At 42.7% G+C, this 23,379-nt stretch overlaps 1 protein-coding gene across 8 annotated transcripts in view; it reads right to left on the bottom strand.

Annotated features, from left to right (window-relative positions):
- pitpnm2 (phosphatidylinositol transfer protein, membrane-associated 2) overlaps nt 1-23,379 on the bottom strand; it is a 474,817-nt gene that overhangs the window by 90,856 nt on the left and 360,582 nt on the right. For all 8 annotated transcript variants that reach the window (XM_072587642.1, XM_072587647.1, XM_072587648.1 and 5 more), the window contains 3 exons: nt 17,150-17,245; nt 4,718-4,825; nt 2,194-2,261 (listed from right to left, as the gene is read on the bottom strand). In XM_072587642.1, the coding sequence (XP_072443743.1) occupies nt 2,194-2,261; nt 4,718-4,825; nt 17,150-17,245 (272 nt within the window). The remainder of the gene's footprint in view (nt 1-2,193; nt 2,262-4,717; nt 4,826-17,149; nt 17,246-23,379) is intronic.

Raw genomic sequence — 23,379 nt, 5'->3', positions numbered from 1 at the left:
AACATAAAAGATTCCATGGCTCTATTCAGAGAAAAGCAGAGTAAAGTACTTCACTGGCTAAACAGCACACTGTAGGGTTCCTCACGTGCTGAAAGGGTGTTGTTTAAATTTAGGTTGCCTCTGTCTTCATGTCTGGGATGGAAAACACAACGCCAACACAGATATTTATAATGTGGTGGTGGGAGGGGGTTAAGAGAAATTCTCTGTGCTTTACTAGGTAGAGGACAAATGAAAACTCTGGTGTCCTGGAAACAGGAGCAATTCTCAACATTCACCACATTATTGTTAAGCACTGGGCAACAGAAATATATCAAATTTTCTTTGCATTGGGTACATTTCTCCCACAAGTATCAGAGAAGTTGATCTCCAATGTACTGTGTTTCATACTTACAGTCTTGTCAAGTCTCAGAAGTTACAATTTATTAATTTGTTCTTAATCATGGGATGGTGCCATTTGGGATGAAATTAGGTTAATGTGGGTTAACTTGCATCTTCCAATTTTGGAACCTTTTCTATTCAAACAATAGCTGGTTGTTTGGAGTTGATATTGAAATGACTGGCCTCTTTTCAGGTGAGTTTCAAGTATGTTGAAAATTAAATCCCTTCAATCACAATTTGCTTAAAATGCCCTTGATTTCAAATTTCAACAAGGTCTACTTTAATTTAGATTTGGGAAATGGAGATTATTTCCTAGATTTCAAATTACTTTGAATATGTAATAGTAATTGCTCTGTATTATGTAATAATTTACAGCAGTGAGCATTTTTCATCTGTAAGCTAATAAACATTTTAGAGCTCGTTACTGTGATACTTTTCTTGAGTGTGTTTTCTTTTACAGGGAATTCCATAATAGAACTGTCAATCCTTCCTGGGAAACACAATAATTTTGGCAACTCTTTAATGGTCAAGAACTTGCAGATTAGGCAGACCACAGGAAAGAGGTAGGGTGAAACTCTTATTTTGTTCCAACAATGCGTTATAATTTCAGCACCTGGGCTACAATTCATTTTCTGAAGAGTTACTCTTTCTAGTTTATTGAAACTTTCCTATTTTATGATAAATGTAATGTCTAATCCTTGGACAATTTCACACATCTCCCCAGAGTTTGTTTCAGAATAGCAGAAACAGACAGCTTTCTATTTAGACTGATGTCCAAAGTCTGGCATACTTGGGATCAAGACTATACTGGATTTTTCCTGATTTTGCATTACAATCCAGTTGAACGGGGTAATGGGCTTTACCTTTGTACACCACAGCTCATGTTAGCAAATCAGTGAACAGATATGACCATCAAGTGTAAATGTATCATTTGATATTTGAGGGTGCAAGGTTCAATCCTGAACTTTGCTGAATTGTCTGTTGGTCTGACGTTAAGATCACTGAAGCCACATAAGTGAAAGCAAAGGTAAAGTTGCCATAGTAACACATGACCATAGTTCTGCTCTTTCACAAAAGAGAGAGATGACTAGTGGTGGTTTAATCTGAGGGTCACCACACCTCAGGTGAGGGGTGAGATTGAGAGGGACAATCCCTCATGGTAACCTCAGCCAGTACAGGGATTGAAGCCATGCTGTTGATATTACTTTGCTACACAAACAGCCAACCAACCAATTGAGCTAACCAACAGCAGTATGCAAGAACATTTTATAGTTTTACATTTGAGAAAATAACATTTTCTTGGTTCTCTAAGAAAAATCAACTTTTTTGACTTTCTTGTCCTTAGTGCCTTGGATATATGTCACTCCACACAATGATGCTTCTGTAGCTATTTTAGCTACACTGTCCTGTGTTTGCACTATTCTCTCTGATTCATTCCCCTGGATTAGCATGAGAATAGCTTCTTACTTCCCATGCTTACTCTGTCCTGAGGCTGGTATTCAGATCTCGAGAGAAAAATATCCCATTTTTGGACATTTTGTTCCCGTGCATGGAGAAGGGGAAACCTAACATTTCTCAAAACATCTCTATAACGGGATATAACATTCACAAAGCACCAGAATAAGATTTGTTTTGGTTGACTTGATGCTGCAAAGATTTTTGTTCTACAGAAATAAAACTAAATTGCCATTCTGTTCTTTCTTGTTGATTATTCTTTTTCCCATTGATAATGTTTATTATCTGTGTTGCGTCCACTCCCAAATACAGATATTACAGCAGTATAACACCTTTTGTGTCATAGAATATCACAAATACCTCAATATGATCGAGCTGCTCGACACTGGAAGGAACACAATCTGTTAATTGTCCTTGGTATATGTCACCTGGGGGATAAAAAAAGGATTCAATAAAGACATGCAGACTGTTAATAATGTAGTCAGGGCTTATGCAGACATCCCATTATATATCAAACAATCTATTTCCTCTTAGTACACAAGTAGATTTGTTACTTCCTATATACTGTAGTCATTCATAAGGACTAGATTTTTAAAAATTTATTAATGGAGTCAGTCTTGCTTCAGTTGATCTTACACCCAAATCAGAAAATCATGGTCAAGCCCTAATCCAGAGAGCCAAGCACATAATCTTGGTTGACACTGTCAGGGATGTTAACATTCAGAAAATGACAAGATCTTCCAGCACGTATCAGGCAGATTTCTATTGGCTACCTGAACAATAGGCTCTGCAATCATTTGCTCCCATGTTTCCTACATTACAACAGGGATGACACACCAAAAGTAAGTAATTGGCTGTAAGGTAATGTAAGACATCTCGAGGCCTTCCAATTCTTTCTAACCCAATTCACACTATCACAAGGTGTTTCTGAAAGTACAGTTGGTAGAAGAGTTAGTGTGTGGTGTATCAAGACATTCCTCTTACACTCAGCTCTAAAATCCAGCTAGATCATCATTGGAGGGGAAACCTGAGCTGCTGCCAATAGTGTGTAAAGTGCGTATTACAGGAAAGTAAGAAAGATCTAGGTAAGGAAACTGACTGGTGCATGGTCCTTGTGGATCCCAATGGTCCTATTCAGTCCCAATTACAATCTGAATAAAGCACTAATGGTGAAACATACTCAAAATAGATTCCAAATTTAATCCCCAGTTTGTACTGAGCTGGTTGACTTCTGCTAGAGAAAATTACTGAAAATAAAAGATCCATGGTACATGGGGGAGCAATTTGGCATGAATAGCTAACAGAAAGCAGCCAGCAGACATGAATTTTTTTTTCAGATGTCCATATGTAACAAGTGGTGTGCTACAGGGTTCTGCTTACAATTTACACAAATAACTTAGATGGTGGAACTGAAGGTATGGTTGCCAATTTGCTGATGACAAAGGTATGTAGAAATGTAAAGTGTGAAGAGGATGTAAGGAGGCTACAAAAGGATATACCTTGGTCAAGTGAGCGTGCAAAGATTTGGCAAATAGAACATAATGTGGGAAAATGTGAAATTGCCCACTTTTTTCGAACAAATCAAAAAGCACATTATCTAAATGGTGAGAGATTGCAGAATGTGAGATACAGAGAGATCTAGTGCACAAAACACAAAAAGATTAATACAGTAGATAGGAAAGATGTATGGAGTTTATGCTTCAGACATCCAGGGCACAAGAGAGACCACATCTGGAGTACAGTGTACAGAACTGGTCACCTTATCAAAGGAAGGATGTAAGTGTGTTGGAAGCAGTTCATAGAAAGTTGGGAAAACTACCTGTAACAGATGGGTTGTCCTTTGAGGAAAGGTTAGACTTAGCTTGTGTCCCTTGGAATTTAGTCGACTAAGAGGCAAATTTATTGAACCATTAAAATGACTCTGTTTTCGTGAGGAGTCTTGACAGGGTAGATGTGAAATGGATGTTTCCTGTTATGCAAATTCAGAACTAGTGGTCATGGTTCAAAAATAAGTGGCTGTCCATTTATATCAGATGAGGTGAATTTTTTTTATCACAGTAGTTTAAGAGTCCCTCTCTGAAATGAGTCTTCACGAGGCTGATTCCTGGGATGTCAGTGTTGTCTGATAAGGAAAGATTGACCACATTAGGCCTATATTCATTGGAATAAATGAATGAGAGATGATCTTATTAAAACAAATAAAATTCTAAAGGGATTTAATAGAGTCTGTAGTGGTGGAATCTAGAACCAGGGCATAGTTTAAAAGAAGGGATCTCCCATTTAAGACTCAGATATGGATAAGTTTATTTCCTCAGAGAGTTGTTAGTCTGTGGAGCTTTCTTCGGCAGAGAGCAGCAAAGGTTGGACACTGAATATATTCAATGTTGAATTAGACAGACTTTTGATTAACAGCTTATGGGGACAGGGAGGAACGTGGAGTTAAGTTCTGATTGGCTATGACATTACATAAAATTGTTCAAAGGCTTTGAAAGCCTAAGTATGGAGAGACTGTTCACAAATGAAGAAACTGAAGTACAAATAGGCCTAATTCCTCTCACCAACATTTTTTGATACTTATTTTAAATCTGTCAAAACATCTTGGTGAGAGGATGGTGAGAGGAATTAGGACGATTCTTTTGTAAACACAATGAAATGTTATGATCTAGAATATAATCTGGCATTTCCTGAGTGGTCAAGAGAAATAAATTCAATAGGAACATTCAGAGGGAATTAAATAAATATTTGAAGAGGAGAAATTAATGCTAAGGGGAGAGAGCAGGGGTAGGGAATATTGCCAATGACTTTATAATTGAAACATCACTGAACTGAAATAAAGAAAATTCTTTAAAGCTTTCAAATAACTGTGTGAACAAACACAGCTTACTTTTGCTCTCCTCAGCTTCACAACTCCCTCCAATTTTATCAATAAGATCATTTGAATTCCATTTTGTGATTTCTTGAGGGAAGATCTCCTCATTGTCTGAAAAATCTTCTGCATAGATGAAAAAGAAAACATGAGGACAAAGTGTGAATTACTTTGGAAGTCTGAATGCAACAAAAAACTAAATCAAAAATCATTAACTGTTACGTGAATGAACATCAGATCCTTCAGCCCTTTCCACCTGTTACACAATGCCACACTCCTCAATCAGTTAACAATGATGCTGAGCTGAGTGTTCCTGACGACTCTACATCCCTTTTTATAAATTAGCATTCCATTCACCATTCTCACTCCATTGTAAAATTCCCATGTTCAACAGCGGAAGCAGTCTTGGCCAATGTGAGGAAATTACAGGAACTAATCAAGCTCAAGAGTTCAGGAAGTTAATACTGCAAAGTCTGCCAAGTCCCATAATCAGCTCCAAAACATCAAAAGGAAGAATTTGTGTCTGCTGCAGACTTCAGAAAGAGGAAGAGGACATTGGCATCATTGTTGAGCTCAACTGACACAACAAGCACAAGATGGTCAGCACAACCAATGAGCTCAGAGTGTGACACAGCAACCCTGGAAATACATCACCCTTGCTTGGGTTCATTGCAAGTCACAGACAGCAAATCTCAGCAAACTCCCCGCACATGCCTGTATCAAATTATGTCAGTGGAGGTTTGTCTCTTAGTAAACTCAGGATAAGGGTATAAAGACAGAGCTAGCGAAAGTGAACTTGGCAACTAGTTTAAATGGTAGGACAGTTGACAGGCATGCTTTTATATTTAATCATTCAGGCAAGCACTTTTCCCAGTGAGAAGGAAAGATGCAAAGAGGAGTTTGGTCTCTGGTATTCTTCTCATACAATATGAAATAATGTCTCCCTTTGTACTGGTATTCTGTGAATGTCTTGTGAATACTAGTATTCTTGTGACAGATGAAAAGCTTTGTACAAAAGAGTCTATTTTTCAGCAATACTCAAGTTCTGTACTATCAAATGACTTACTTGAATATAGATTGGTTCATAATGTGGGACAATGTGAACTTGTTCACTGTGGCAGGAGGAATAGAGAAACAGTCTACCAGTTAAATGTGAAGAGATTACAGAACTTGGGTCGAGTGGGAACTGCACACCTTGTTCTATGAATCATAAAAAAAAGGATCTTGCTACTGCAAGCGCTTAGGAAAGCAAATGGAAAGCATTTATTGCAAGGAGAAAAGAATATAAAAGTGGTGAAGTTTTACTGCAACCATACCGAGCCTTGCTAAAACCATTCCTGGAGAAACTGTGTACAGTTTTGGTGTCCTTATTTGAAAAAATACATGATTGCACTAGAAACAGCACAGAGAAGCTTCACTCGAACCTTTTCCTAGCTACAATTCAGTGAAGAAGTGTTACTGGACCCGAAATGTTAATTCTGCCTTCTCTGCACAGACCCTGCTATACCTGCTGGCATTATCATCACTGAACTCCCCACTATAATCATTCTGGAAGTTACCACTGAGCAGAAATTGAACGGGACCAACCATATAAATACTGCGACGACAAGAGCAGGTCAGATTTGAGGAATTCTGTAGCAAGTAATACACTACTTGACTTTCCGAAGCCTATCTACCACTTACAATGTCCAAGAACACCATCATTTGCAAGTTCTCTTCTAAGTTGAGTGTGTGCTACTGGAAAAGCATAGCAGGTCAGGCAATATCCGAGCAGCAGGAAAGTCAACTTTTTGGGCTGGAGCCCTTCTTCAGGAGTGAAGCTGGAAGCCTCGGGGGTGGAGAGATAAATGGGAGGGGGGTGGGGCTAGGGAGAAGGTAGCTGAGAGCGCGATAGGTGGATGGAGGTGGGGGTAGAGATCCACAAGCCTGACTACCCCGGTTGACCCATTGTCTCAGACTGCTCCTGCCTCACCGAACCTATCTCCACCTACCTTGATACTGTCCTATCCCCCCGTTCCAGGAACTCCCTACATATGTTCGGGACACCACCCATGCCCTGCACCTCCTCCAAGACTTCAGTTTTCCCAGCTACCAACGCCTCATCTTCACCATGGATATCCAGTCCCTCTACACCTCTGTCCGCCATGACCAGGGGGCCTCCAAGCCCTCAGTTTATTCCTCTCCTGACGTCCCCACCACTACCCTTCCACTGACACTCTTATTCATTTGGCTGAACTGGCCCTCACCCTCAACAATTTCTCCTTCCAATCCTCCCACTTCCTCCAGACGAAAGGGGTAGCCATGGGCACCCGCATAGGCCCCAGCTACGCCTGTCTCTTTGTCAGCTACGTAGAGCAGACCATTTTCCAGAGTTACACGGGCACCACTCCCCACCTCTTCCTCCGCTACATTGATGACTGCATCGGCACTATCTCATGCTCCCACGAGGAGGTCAAACAGTTCATCAACTTCACCAACACATTCCATCCCAACCTTAAGTTCACCTGGACCATCTCTGACACCTCCTTCCCCTTCCGAGACTTCTCCATCTCCATCCACGAGGACCGATTCAACACTGATATTTTTTACAAACCCATTGACTCCCACACCTAACTGAATTATGCCTCCTCCCACCCTACCTCCTGCAAAAATGCTGTCCCATGTTCCCAATTCCTCCACAGCATCTGCTCCCAACAGGATCAGTTCCACTGCGGAACACTCCAGAGGTCCGAAATTTCCCCTCCCACGTGGATGAAGATGCCCTCCGATGCATTTCATCCATGTTCTGCATCTCCGCCCTCGAACCCCACCACTCTAATCGCAACAAGAACAGAACCACTTATTCAAAGAACAAAAGAAAATTTACAGCCCAGAAACATTTCCGGCCCTCCAAGCCAGAACCAATCCAAATCCACCTTCTAAACCTGTCACCCAATTCCTAAGCATCTGTATCCCTCTGCTCCCCACCTACTTATGCATCTGTCCAGACGCATCTGAAATGAATCTACCGTGCCTGCCTCTACTACCTCTGCTGGCAACGCGTTCCAGGTGCCTACGACCTTCTGTGTAAAGTACTTGCCGCATGTATCCCCCCTTAAACTTTTCACCTCTCATCTTGAAAGCATGACCTCTCATTATTGAATCCTTCACCCTGGCAAAAGCTTCTCTATCCACCCTGTCTATACCCTTCATGATTTTGTAAACCTCAATCAGGTCCCCCCTCAATCTCCTTTTTTCTAATGAAAACAATCCTAACCTACTCAACCTCTCTTCATAGCTAGCACCTTCCATACCAGGTAACATCCTCGTAAACCTTCTCTGCACCCTCTCCAAAGCATCCACATCCTTTTGGTAGTGTGGCGAGCAGAAATGTACACAGTATTCTAAATGTGGCCGAATTAACGTCATGTACAATTTTAACATGACCTGCCAGCTCTTATACTCAATACCCCGTCCGATGAAGGCAAGCATACCATATGCCTTATTGACCACTCTATCCACCTGTGCAGCAACCTTCAGGGTACAATGGACCTGGCACTCCCAGATCTCTCTGCCCATCAACTTTTCCCAAGGCTCTTCTGTTTACTGTTTGCTCCAGAATTAGACTTCCCAAAATGCACCACCTCACATTTGCCTGGATTGAACTCCATTTGCAATTTCTCCACCCAACTCTCCAGTCTATCTATATCTGCCTGTATTCTTTGACAGTCCCTTATACTTTCGGCTAATCCACCAATCTTCGTGTCATTTGCAAACTTGCTGCTCATACCAACAGTGCCCTCTTCTAGATCATTTATGTATATCACAAACAACAGTGGCCCCAACACTGACCCCTGTAAAATACCACTGGGCACCTTTCTCCATTTTGAGAAACTTCCTTCAACCACTACCCTCTGTCTCCTGTTCTCAACCAGTTCTTTATTCACCTAGCTAGAACACACTGCACACCATATGACCTCACTTTCTCCATTAGTTTACCATGGGGAACCTTATCAAACGCCTTACTAAAGTCCATGTATATGACATCTACAGTCCTTCCTTCATCTATCAAACCGGTCACTTCCTCAAAGAGCTCTTAAGGTGGTAAGGCACGATCCCCCCCGCACAAAACCATGTTGCCTATCACTGATAAGCCCATTCTTTTCCAAATATAGACAGATTTGATCCCTCAGTACCTTCTCCTGCAACTTTCCCACCACTGACATCAGGCTCACTAGTCTGTAGTTACCCAGAATATCCCTACTACCTTTCATGTACAGGAGACGACATGAGCAACCCTCCAGTCCTCCGGCGCCTCGCCTGTGTTTGAGGATATCTGTCAGGGCCCCAGCTATTTCCTCTCTCCCCTCCCTCAGCAACCTGGGATAGATCCCTTCTGGTCGTGGAGGTTTGTCCACCTTAATAACCTCTAGTCTACCCAACACATCTTCCCTACTTATGTCAATGTGATCCAGAGTAATCGAACGTCTATATCTAATCTCAACATTCTTCATGTCCCTCTCCTCAGTGAACACTGATGCAAAGTAATCATTCAGAATCTCAGCCATTTTCTCAGGTTCGAAACACAGCCTTCCTTCCTTATCCTTTCGTGGACCAACCTTTTCGCTGTTACCCGCTTGCTTCTTATATAAGAATAAAAGGTGTTCAATTTTTGTGAGAAGATTCGTAGCTCGGGTGCTTGTTGTTGTGGTTCTGTTCGCCGAGCTGGGAATTTGTGTTGCAGACGTTTCGTCCCCTGTCTAGGTGACATCCTCAGTGCTTGGGAGCCTCCTATGAAGCGCTTCTGTGATCTTCCCTCCGGCATTTATAGTGATTTGGATCTGTCGCTTCCGGTTGTCAGTTCCAGCTGTCCGCTGTAGTGGTCGGTATATTGGGTCCAGGTCGATGTGCTTATTGATTGAATCTGTGGATGAGTGCCATGCCTCTAGGAATTCCCTGGCTGTTCTCTGTTTGGCTTGTCCTATAATAGTAGTGTTGTCCCTGTCGAACTCATGTTGCTTGTCATCTGAGTGCGTGGCTACTAAGGATAGCTGGTCGTGTCGTTTTGTGGCTAGTTGGTGCTCATTGACACGGATCATTAGCTGTATTCCTGTTTGTCCTATGTAGTGTTTTGTGCAGTCCTTGCATGGGATTCTGTACACGACATTGGTTTTGCTCATTATGGGTATCGGGTCCTTCGTCCTGGTGAGTTGTCGTCTGAGAGTGGCTGTTGGTTTGTGTGCTGTTATGAGTCCTAGTGGTCGCAGTAGTCTGGCTGTCAGTTCAGAGATGTTTTTGATGTATGGTAGTGTGGCTAGTCCTTTGGATTGTGGCATGTCCTCATTGCGTTGCCTTTCCCTTAGGCATCTGCTTATGAAATTGCGGGGGTATCCGTTTTTGGCGAATACATTGTATAGGTGTTCTTCTTCCCCTTTTTGCAGTTCTGGTGTGCTGCAGTGTGTTGTGGCCCTTTTGAACAGTGTCTTGATGCATCAAGACACTGTTCAAAAGGGCCACAACACACTGCAGCACACCAGAACTGCAAAAAGGGGAAGAAGAACACCTATACAATGTATTCGCCAAAAACGGATACCCCCGCAATTTCATAAGCAGATGCCTAAGGGAAAGACAACGGAATGAGGACATGCCACAATCCAAAGGACTAGCCACACTACCATACATCAAAAACATTTCTGAACTGACAGCCAGACTACTGCGACCACTAGGACTCATAACAGCACACAAACCAACAGCCACTCTCAGACGACAACTCACCAGGATGAAGGACCCGAAACCCAGTATGAGCAAAACCAATGTAGTGTACAGAATCCCATGCAAGGACTGCACAAAACACTACATAGGACAAACAGGAACACAGCTAATGATCCGTATCAATGAGCACCAACTAGCCACAAAACGACACGACCAGCTATCCTTAGTAGCCACGCACTCAGATGACAAGCAACATGAGTTCAACAGGGACAACACTACTCTTATAGGACAAGCCAAACAGAGAACAGCCAGGGAATTCCGAGAGGTATGGCACTCATCCACAGATTCAATCAATAAGCACATCGACCTGGACCTAATATACCAACCACTGCAGCAGACAGCTGGAACTGGCAACCGGAAGCAGCAGATCCAAATCACTATAAATGCCAGAGGGAAGATCACAGAAGCGCTTCACAGGAGGCTCCCAAGCACTGAGGATGTCACCTAGACAGGGGACGAAACGTCTGCAACACAAATTCCCAGCTCGGCGAACAGAACCACAACAAGAATAAAAGGCTTTGGGATTCTCCTTTATTCTGCTCGCTAAAGCTATTTCATGACCTCTTTTAACCCGCATGATTCCTCGTTTAAGACTGGTCCTACTCTTCCAATATTCCTCCAGGACCTATTCTGTTCTTAGCTGCCTGGACCTTATGTACACTTCCTTTTTCCTCTTGGCTAGTTGTACAATTTCTCCTGTTATCCATGATTTACAACTCTTGCCCATCCTATCTTTTGCTTTCAATGGGACATGCCTATCCTGCACTATCTTTAACCTATCTTTGAAAGCCTCCCACATATCAGATGTGGACTTCCCTTCAAATAGCTGTATCCAATCCACATTTCCCAGCTTCTGCCTAATTTTGATATAACTGGCCTTGGCCCAGTTTAGTACTTAGAACCACTCTCATCTTTGTTTACGAGTATTCTAATACTTATAGAATTGTGGTCACTGTTCCCAAAGAAATCTACCACCACAACTTCTACCACCTGGCCTGGCTCGTTCCCAGTACCAGGTCCAATACGGCCCCTTCCCTCATCGGACAATTGACATACTGTTCTAGAAAACTCTCCTGGATGCTTCTTACAAATTCTGCCCCATCCAGACCTCTGATGCTAAGTGTATCCCAGTCAATGTTGGGAAAATTAAAATCTCCCATCACCACTACCCTGTTGCCTCTACATCTTTCCATTATCATACAAACAATGTAATCATACCCTTATTTCTCAACTCCACCCATAATGCCTCACTACTAAAGCCCTCCATAGTGTCCTCCTTTAGCACAGCCCTGATATCATCCCTGACCAGCAATGAAACTCCACCCCCTCTTTTACTTCCCTCCCTGTCCTGTCTGAAGCATCTATATCCTAGAACATTTAGTTGCCAATCATGCCCCTCCTTCAACCAAGTCTCTGTGATTGCAATAACGTCATACTCCCAGGCACCAATCCAAGCCCTAAGTTCATCTGCCTTACCCACTATACACCTTGCATTAAAGTATATGCACTTCAGGCCACCAGTTCTTTTGAATTCATCTGCTCTCTGCCTACTCTTCCCCTTATTAATGCTACCTTCATGATTCTTACAGTCTCCAGTTTCTACCTCACTGTTTACTTGTCTTCCCTTCTGGTTCCCAGCCCCCTGCTACATTAGTTTAAACCAGGGGTGGGGAACCTGCGGCATTAAGGCCGCATGTGGCCTTCTAGGCCATCGTGTGTGGCCTTTTGAATGAATCCAAATTTTGCAGAATAAATCTTTTATTCTTTATTAATCTTTTATCTTCCTTTATTATTTTTATTGTAATCTTAAAATGAATGTATTTAAAATACTAGACAGTAAAAGAAAATTCAATGAAATAATCCTCACAGACTGACCGCCACAATTAAAAAATTGGTAAGTCATAAGTGCTATTTCAACACCTGCTATCTTCATGATTTAGTTATAATGCGACTCTAGAATGTATGTCATCTTCCCCTCCTGACTGGCGCCACTACTGCCCGAGGCTGGTTGGCGAGAGCCTGTGGGTATCCAGTACGTCAGTGTTTATCAACTTATGATAACAGTGCACTTGGCTTTCCATTTGAAGTGAAATTTGAGAATAGTTTCACAGTCTAATCGTATCAACGTTTATGTAATTGAAGTTTCTTGGATGCAGCCTTATTAGATTACAACAAACATAATGCGGCCTTCCAACATGAAAAGGTTCCCCACCCCCTCTGGTTTAAACCCTCCCCAACAGCAGTAGCAAAAACTCCCCCAAGGTCATTAGTTCCAGTCTGGTTTAGGTGTAGACCATCCATTTTGTAATGATCCCACATTCCCCAGAACCGGTCCCAATGCCCAACAAATCTGAACCCCTCCCTCCTATACCATCCCTCAAGCCACGCGTTCATCCTGACTTCATTTTCATTTCTACGCTGGCTAGCACGTGGCACTGGTAGTAATTCAAAATTTGTGAGAAGATTTGTAGCTCGGGTGCTCGTTATTGTGGTTCTGTTCGCCGAGCTGGGAATTTGTGTTGCAGACATTTCGTCCCCTGTCTAGGTGACATCCTCAGTGCTTGGGAGCCTCCTGTGAAGCTCCTGTGACACTGGAAAGCCACACACACAGACCAAGTCCTGAACTACGAAAGCAACCACCCCAACACACACAAAAGAAGTTGCATCAAGACACTATTCAAAAGGGCCAAAACACACTGCAGCACACCAGAACTGCAAAGAGAGGAAGAAGAACACCTATACAATGTATTCGCCAAAAACAGATACCCCCGCAATTTCATAAGCAGATGCCTAAGGGAAAGGCAACGCAATGAGGACATGCCACAATCCAAAGGACTAGCCACACTACCATACATCAAAAACATTTCTGAACTGACAGCCAGACTACTGCGACCACTAGGACTCATAACAGCACACAAACCAACAGCCACTCTCAGACGACAACTCACCAGGACGAAGGACCCGATACCCATAATGAGCAAAACCAATGTAGTGTACAGAATCCCATGCAAGGACTGCACAAAACACTACATGGGACAAACAGGAATACAGCTAATGATCCGTGTCAATGAGCACCAACTAGCCACAAAACGACACGACCAGCTATCCTTAGTAGCCACGCACTCAGATGACAAGCAACATGAGTTCGACAGGGACAACACTACTATTATAGGACAAGCCAAACAGAGAACAGCCAGGGAATTCCTAGAGGCATGGCACTCATCCACAGATTCAATCAATAAGCACATCGACCTGGACCCAATATACCGACCACTGCAGCGGACAGTTGGAACTGACAACCGGAAGCAGCAGATCCAAATCACTATAAATGCCGGAGGGAAGATCACAGAAGCGCTTCACAGGAGGCTCCCAAGCACTGAGGATGTCACCTAGACAGGGGATGAAATGTCTGCAACACAAATTCCTAGCTCGGCAAACAGAACCACAACACTGGTAGTAATCCTGAGATCACTACCTTTGAGGTCCTCCTCTTTAACTTCTCACCTAGCTCCCTGAATTCTGCTTTCAGGACCTCATCTCATTTTTTACTTGTATCGTTGGTGCCTATATGCACCAAGACAACTGGCTCTTCACCCTCCCCTTTTAGAATGTTCTGCAGCCGATCGGTAACATCCCTGAACCGAGCACATGTGAGGCAACATACCATCCGAGAGTCCCGTTTTCGGCCACAGAATCACTTATCCAATCCCCTCACAATAGAATCCCCTGTGACTACGGCCCTACGAGTCTTTTTCCTGCCCTTCTGAACAGTAGTGCCCGTCATGGTGCCATGATCTTGGCAACTGCTGCCCTCCCCTGGTGAGCCACCTCCCCCAACAGTATCCAAAACGGTATACCTGTTCTGGAGGGAGATGACCGCACTGCCTTCCTATTCTTTTTCTGCCTTTTGGTCACCTGTTCACTGTTACCCTCAGCAATTTTAATCTGTGGTGTGACCAATTCACTAAACGTGCTATCCACAACCTCTCAGCATTGTGGATGCTCCACAGTGAGTCCATCCACAGCTCCAGAGCCGTCTTGTGGTCAAACAAGAATTGCCCCGGACACACTTCTTGCAAGTGTAAGAGTCAGAAACGTCAGCCACGTTCCTGAGCTCCCACATCAGGCAAGAGGCACATGCCACTGGTCTGAGGTCCCCTGCCATTGTAAGCTTTAGGCTTTTGCCCGAAATGTTGATTTTCCTGCTCCTCGGATGCTGCCTGACCTGCTGTACTTTTCCAGCAACACTCTAATCTAAAATCTGGTTTCCAGCATCTGCAGTCCTCACTTCTGTTTAGCTTTATATCAACTAACTAAAACCAAACAATGCACTTAAATATATGAAAGAAAAGAAAGAGAAAAAAACAAAAGCCTTACCTTACAGAGTCTTTTTCTTCTGGTTGGGGCCGGGGGATGTGTGTGAGATACTACACGTGTAGTACTTCGGGTTCAGACGCTGCCCAAATATATACTAAGTCCTTACCTTCCTGGCACTCTCCTGGTCTCTACATCATCTCCACTCTGTCTCCCACTGCTCCCGTTGGTCCTCACCTTCCACCCCACCAACCTCTGCATAAATTGCATCATTCACTGACATTTCCACCACCTACAAATGGACCCCACCACCAGCGATATATTTCCCTCCCCACCCCTATTCGCTTTCTGCGAAGACCGTTCCCTCCGTGACTATCTGGGTAGGTCCACACCCCCTAACAACCCACCCTCCCCTCCTGGCACCTTCACACACCACCGCAGGAATTGCAAAACCTGTGCCCACACCTCCCCCCCACCCCAACCCTCACCTCCAAGGCCCCAAAGGAGCCTTCCACATCCATCAAAGTTTCACCTGCAATTCCACACGTCATTTATTGTATCCGTTGCTCCCAATGCAGTCTCCTCTGTGTTGGAGAGACTGGACGCCTTCTTGCAGAGCGCTTCAGAGAACATCTCAGGGACACCCGCACCAACAAGCCCACCGCCCTGTGGCTGAACATTTCAAACGCCCCTTTCTGCCGAGGACATGCAGGTCCTGGGCCTCCTCCATCAGCACTCCCTTGCCATCTGACGCCTCTAGAAAGAATGCCTAACCTTCCACCTCGGGACCCTCCAACCCCAGGGCATCAATGTGGACTTCACCAGTTTCCTCATTTCCCCTCCCCCCACCTTACCCCAGTTCCAACCTTCCAGCTCACACCGCCCTCACTACCTGTCCCACCCGTTAACCTTCCTTCCCATCTATCTGCTTCACCCTCCTCTCTGACCTTTACCCCCATCTCCATCCCCTATCGCACTCTCAGCTACCTCCCCCCCCCCCGCCACCCCCCCCCCCCCCCCCCTCCCCCCCCTACCGCCTCTCCCATTTATCTCTCCACCCCTTAAGCTCCCAGCCTCATTCCAGATGAAGGGCTCCGGCCCAAAATGTTGATTTTCCTGCTCCTCAGATGCTGCCTGACCTGCTGTGCTTTTCCAGCACCACACTGTCGACTCTGATTTGCAGCATCTGCAGACCTCACTGCCTCCAAGTTCTCTTCATACACCTGACTTGGAATACTATTATCATTTCTGCTGGGTGAAAATCCTGGAACTCCTTCCCTAATAGCATGGGGTGTCTGATACAACTAGGACTGCAAAAATCCAAGAAGAGGCTCACCACCATCTTCTCCATGACAACTCAACAATAAACACTAGCAAAGCCAGTGACACCCATATCCCACAAACAAACAAAGGGAAAGCCAATATTTTCTAATTCTAACCGACAATGACCCTCAGAGTACATGATACTCAGTTTTGCCATCCAGCTTTTGATGTGGGACTTCGTCAAATGCTTTCTTGAAATTATTTGATTAATCCAGAAGTTATAAATCCATAATTGCTGTGCAATATTCTCTGAATTTCAACAGGTCTATCAATATAATTATTGGGTGGGAGAATAGCTATAAAAATAAAGGATGGTGCATGTAATTTAAAAAGTTTATCTTGGTTTACAATTAAGCAATTAGGTTAAATGTTAAATGGTACTGAATGCAGAACCTCACTGATTGCATTTTCAATTTGTTTTGCTTAAAAAAAACCTAAGAAATATTAAAGTATTCCAAATACTGCAGCAAGCCACTCAGGTAAACTGCCCAATCTCCCGGATGTGCTGCTGTAGCCTGGGTTTAACAACAGGCAACTCGTATTTAAAACCAAGTCCTTTCTACTTAAGTTAACACGAAATAGGTATTATCTGTACATGAAATGATGAGAATTGTGTGACCACACTGAACATGTGATAGAGAAATCAAGTCAACAACCAATCTCGAGACCCCCATTTGTATTCTTTACTATAAAACAACATCGATTCAGTATTAGCAATGAATGATTGGTAGAGGCAGAGTCACTGGTATTTAGGTAATCCAATCTTATGTGGAACTCCTTCACAGAATTAATTATACAGAAATTACAAACAGATCATCCTCTATTAGCCACTCCTATAAACGCTGAAACATCAACCAAATGCTGAAGTAATACAAACTTGTCAGTGACAAATATATACAAGCATATCCAAAATCCAGAGGAAGATACTGCAACTCTGACCTTGGCGCCAATATTAATGAAGATTTATACTGGTGTAACTGGGTTACCTGCACCCATTCCCATCGCTGCACAGTAATGTTAGCAAGGCTTCAGTCATTTTCCTAAGCACTAATTATTTAGTACCTTGTGCATCAAAGAATTCATCATCAGAGCTGTCATCAGAGTCTCGAGCAATACTTTGCATTCGCCAGTCTGCTATATTGTGACGTGAGGGGCTGGCTGAGAAACAAAGAAACATTTGTCAGAGGACAACATCAATATAAGGATTGCTGTAGAGTCAGAAACTGCTGAAAAAAAAAATCTAAATAATGTAACGTTGTACGCCAAGTCACTTGTAAAATTATATTATAAACATTTGTGGGTTTGATGGAAAAATGTAACTATTATTCTATATATCTAAATCCTAAGATAAGTATTATATTTGTTCAGTTACATGAAGCATAAATGAAGAATAGTTAGATTGTTCAGTTTATGATAGTAACCCACGTTTAGTTCCTCATAAATTGTTGGTATGGTGAAAGATTTATGGCATTATGTACTAAAGCAAAGGTCACAGATGCTCCTGCACATAAACAAGCAATTTTATTTGGTACCTTGCTGTTATAATTAGTTCATTCGCTGTAACGGCTGTTGCATGTTTAGTTTAACAAGTTTGGATGTGTAATTTGAATACCCAGATGTATTGCAAGTATTTTAGAAAGCTGATCTTGCTGCTCGGGTGGCTCGAGATTATGTGCTGGTTCAGGTATCCATGAGTTTCCTGTCGAGTCGAGATATTTGGATAATGTGTTGATTATCCAAATATTGCGTGCTAGATGAAAATATACAGCATTCTGTTGTTGTGGTAACGATCAGCTAGAAGAAAATGGCGCTGCCCTTGTAATCACACCCAGTGTAGCTGGGAAACAGTCAGATATCAAACAGGAGAACTGACTCACTCACAAGAAAAGTCCTCTAAGAAGCTATGCCCCTGTGTCCCAACTACGTTGTTCATATAAGTTTAGGACTGATTCAGAAGTTCACAGAAACAAATAGGCCAATAGCTCTATACAGTTGGCAAAAAAAAATCAAACTTGAACCACATTACCTTTTTTTATTGCTTACCTTTCTAAAATGAGCTCCAGGGTTAATGGCACTTTTCCTGTTTTTTCTACAGTATACAAGTTATAAAATAATTCAATCAAAAAAGATCTAAAAGATGACATCAAATCTTAAAGGAAAGAATGCTCAACTCTCATTCAGAAAGTCAAGAGTTCAGTTCCTGCAACTTTTAGGCTCTTGAACATATATTTCTTTCACCACTTGAATTCCAACAGTTTTCCATCAGATGACAAGGCAGCAGGGAGTGACAATAAACAGTCTGTTGTGGCTCTCGTAATGGAGGAATTATAATACTTGGTGAGGACAAATATAGGTCCCTTGTAGTCAGAAACAGGGGAATTTATAATGGGGAACAAAGAGATGGCTGACCAACGAAATACCTTTGCTGATTTTGTGTTCACAAAGTAGGATACAAATCACATACCAGCAATGTTGCAGGACACAGGGTTTAGTGACAGGGAAGAACTGATGGAAATCCATTTTTGTAGGAAAATGGTGTTGAGGAAATTGATAGGATCGAAGGCAACTAAATCCTCAGGCTCTGATAACTTACATCCCAGAGACCTTAAGGAATTGCCCTCTGAAATAACGATTGTAGTGGCAGTCTTCTTCCAAGATTCTGTCGACCCTTGAACAGTTCCTACAGATTGGAGGACAGCTAATATAACACCTCTATTTATGAAAGAAAGTAGAGAGAAAACCAGGAATTACACAGCAACCAACCTGACATCAGGAGTGAGGAAAATGTTAGAATCTATTATAAAAGAATAAACAGCTGAGCATTTGGAAAACAGTGGCAGGATCGGACAGAGTCATCATGGATTTACCAAAAGTAAAACATATTTGACAACTCAACTTCAAGGATGTAGCTTGCAGAGTTATTTGGGGGAGCCAGTAGAGCTAGTCTATCTGAACATTCAGAAGGCTTTTGACAAAGTTCTACATAAGAGATTAACATGTAAAATGATTAACGTGTTTTGACATAGATAACAAACTGATTGGCAGGCAGAAAATAAAGAAGAAGAATAAAAGGGTCGTTTTCTGAATAGCAGTCAATGACTAGTTGGGTACTGCAGGGATCAATGTTAGGACCCAGCTATTGTTAATGATTTAAATGAGGGAATCAAGTGTAATACCACAACAACCAAAGAGGATTGATGAGTGCAATGTGGTACATGTGATCTATTGGACTTCAGTAAGGCGGATTTTCCTGCTCCTCGGATGCTGCCTGAACTGCTGTGCTTTTCCAGCACCACTCTAATCCAGACTTCAGTAAGGTATTCGACAAGGTTCACAAGGTTATATCTCATAGAATACAGGGAGAACTAGCCATTTGGATACACAACTGGCTCAAAGGTAGAAGACACAGGGTGGTGGTGGAGGGTTGTTTTTCAGACTGGAGGCCTGTGACCAGTGGAGTGCCACAAGGATCAGTGCTGGGTCCTCTATTTTTTGTCATTTACATAAATGATTTGGATGCGAGCATAAGAGGTACAAAGTTAGTAAGTTTACAGATGACACCAAAATTGGAGGTGCAGTGGACAGTGAAGAAGGTTACCTCAGATTACAACAGGATCTTGATCAGATGGGCCAATGGGCTGAGGAGTGGCAGATGGAGTTTAAATCAGTTAAATGTGAGGTGCTGCAATTTTGGGAAAGCAAAATTTAGCAGGACTTATACACTTAATGGTAAAGTCCAAGGGAGTATTGCTGAACAAAGACACCCTGGAGTGCAGGTTCATAGCTCCTTGAAAGTGGAGTCGCAGGTAGATTGGATAGTGAAGAAGGCATTTGGTATGCCTTCCTTTATAGGTCAGAGTACTGATTGCAAGAGTTGGGAGGTCATGTTGCAGCTCTATAGGACATTGGTTAGGCCACTGTTGGAATATTGCATGCAATTCTGGTCTCCAGAAGAATGTTGTGAAACTTGAAAGGGTTCAAAAAAGATTTACAAGAATGTTGCCAGGGTTGGAAGATTTGAGCTATAGGGAGAGGTGGACTAGGCTAGGGCTGTTTTCTCTGGAGCATTGGAGGTTGAGGGTGACCTTATAGAGCTTTATAAAACCATGAGGAGCACGATTAAGATGAATCGACAAAGTCTTTTTCCTGGGGTGGGATAGTCCAGAACTAGAGGGAATAGGTTTAGGGTGAGAGGGGAAAAGTATAAGAGAGACCTAAGGGGCAGCTTTTTCATGCAGAGGGCGGTACGTGTAGGGAGTGAGCTGCCAGAGGAAGTGTGGAGCCTAGTACAAGTGCAACATTTAAAAAGGCATCTTGGAAGGGTACATAGATAGGAAGGGTTTGGAGGGATATGGGCTGGGTGCTGGCAAGTGGGACTAGATTTGGTTGAGATATCTGGCTGGCATGGACGAGTTGGACCGAAGGGTCTATTTCTGTGCTGTACATCTCTATGACTCTATTTGCAGATACACAAAGGTGAATGGGTGGGATAGTGAACTGTGAGGAGGATGCAGTGAAGCTTGAATGTGATTTGGGCTAGCTGACTGAATGGGCAAATGCATAGCAGATGTGGCATAATATGTGGATAAATATGAGACTATCTACTTTGACAGCAAAAACAGGAGGCAAATTAATACGTGAATATAAATTGAGAAAGGAAAATGAACATGAGACTTGGGTGTCCCTAGACACCAATCACTGAAGACAAGCACGCAGGTGCGGCAGGCAAATAGTAAAATGGTCTTCATAGTGACAGGATGCAAGTACAGGAGCAAAGATCTCTTGTTGTAATTATTTAGGACATTGTGAAAACAAACCTGGAATACAGTGTGCAGTTTTGATTTCTTTATTTGAGGAAGGATGCTCTTGTTCTAGGGAATGCAGCAAAGGTTTACTAGACTCAGTCCTGGGATGACACACTGACATGTGAGGAAAGATTGAATCAATTAGGATTATATTCACTAGACTTCAGAAGAATGATGGGCAATCTATAAAAACCTATAAAATTCTTACAGGACTCGACAGCATAGAAGCAAGAGGATTCCTGAAGGCAGGGGGCATCTAGAACTAGGGGGTCACAGTCTAAGGAATTTGAACTTAATAAAAATCTGGCATTAGGGTTCCATAATGACCATGTTTCTGGAAAACCCTTCTGATTTACTCATGTCCTAAAGAAACTGCCACAGGTTGGCATCTTGGCTCAGTGGGTAGCAGAACTGCCTCACATCGCCAGGCACCCCGGTTCGATTCCCGTCTCGGGCGACACACTGTGTGGAGCTTGCACATTTGCCCCATGTCTGTGTGGGTTTCCTCCCAGTCCAAAGATGTGCAGGTTATGTGAATTGGCCCTGCTAAATTACCCATAGTGTTCAGGGATGTGTAGGTCACGTGCATTAGTGAGAGGTAAATGTAGGGGAATGGGTCTGGGTGGGTTACTCTTCGGAGGCTTGGTGTAGACTTGTTGGGCTGAATGGCCTGTTTCCGCACTGTAGGGATTCTACGATTCTTACCTGGTCTGACCTATATGTGACTCCAGAGCCACAACACCATTCTTAACTGTTTTCTGGACAATTAGGGAAGGGAAATAAATGCTGGCCAAGCCAACGATGTTCTCATCCCGTGAATGAATAAAATAAAAAAATGTGTTGAATTCAAATTTTGCCATTTGCCATGGCAAGATTCAAATCCAGGTTCCCAGAACATTACTTGTGTCTCTGATTTGATAGTTTAGCAATAATACCACGAGGCCATTGCCACCTCATCAAAGCTTATACTCAAACCAAGCTAAGGAAGAAGCTGAGAAACACACATAGAGACTAGGCATAAAGCTCAATATATCTATCCAGCAATCAATAAGCCTCACAAAATGCTGGACCAGGCCTGGACAACAGAATACACTTCAGAGGCAGTCACAGGCAAACTCTACAGCATTCAGATTAGACTCCATGTTGAGTTGTGGATCCAAATGAATTCTACTTTTCCAGCTTTTGAGATGGGATAGTTGATGGTGTAAAAATGTATAAGCTGGTTGAGACAATAATTACTCTGAATGAAGTGCAAGATTAAGACATCTGGACTCAATTTCAAATTGTGGGGTAAAAGGCAAATTTAGGACTGGAGGTCAGAAAGTTTTCTTTGATTAATAATCAATAAATCTGAAGGTCTCCCAAGGAACATATGATAGTAAACTAATCATTTTGTAAACTGATGACCAACAGGGTACATTCAAAGGTTTAAGGTTGCTAACTTTTGGTGGGCACATAACTGGAGAGTCAACCAGGTGGAATTTGTCCACTGTTTGCAGATATTAGTGTATTTATCTTGTCTCAATACTTTAGCAGTTCTGGGAGTAATGGAACATAATTATAGCACAGTACACAAAATGCACAACTTTTCAACAGATGCTGCACTTAAAAGGAAATATTTTGTAAAATCCTGTTGTGCAAACAATGAAGGTGTGTGCCAGAATCTGCCAAGGACAAAATCAATTGAGAATGTCACAGTGGCAATAAGTGAGTGAAGATAAGAACATAGTATCAGTCATAGACTATTTAGCCTCTCAAGTCCATTCCAATTTTCATTTCAATCATGGGAACAGAAGTAGGCCATTCAGCCCTTTGAGCCTGTTTCACCATTCAATTAGATCACCCCGATTTGTGGTCTAACTCCATATACCTGACCTTGGCCCAAATCCCTTACTACCTTTTTAAACAAAAAACTATTTAGCACCAGATCCAGCATTCACTGTTAGTGGAAGAGAGTTCCAACTACTTACTGCCTTTGTGTATAGGAATGCTTCCTAACATCTTGCCATTCTGTAGCACAATGTGTAAATTGTCTACAAATCTAGTGTTTAGGCAATAAATGTTTCAATCTGTTGGTTACAGTAAACATCTTAAAATATCAAACCTTGTCACGTCATTCATTTAATTAGCAACTTTTTTTAAACAAGTTATTAGTCCCCAAGGAGCTTGTAACACAACTTCAGTCTTGAAGTGATATACAGTATTTCAGAATAGTGAGTGGCTTGGAGAGGAACTTGCAGGCAGCGATGTTCCCATGTATCTGCTGCCCATGTGCTTCTAGATGATAGAGATCGCGGGTTTGGAATAAGCTGTTGAAAAAGCTGTGGCAAGATACAGAGTGTAGCAGCAGCACCAACAGAATTCAATTTAAAATGGAGCTCGCAACCCCTTCCCTGCTATTTGGTTAAACTAATTTCAGAGATACAAGCCACGATGGACAGTTCGACCCACATGCAGGCCTCACCTACATTTGTCCTTCACAAAAAA

This window comes from Chiloscyllium punctatum, chromosome 17, assembly GCF_047496795.1.
Source record: "Chiloscyllium punctatum isolate Juve2018m chromosome 17, sChiPun1.3, whole genome shotgun sequence".
NCBI lineage: Eukaryota > Metazoa > Chordata > Chondrichthyes > Orectolobiformes > Hemiscylliidae > Chiloscyllium > Chiloscyllium punctatum.
The sequence above is the reverse complement of the archived record's forward strand: the minus strand, read 5'-3'. Positions and strand labels throughout refer to the sequence as shown.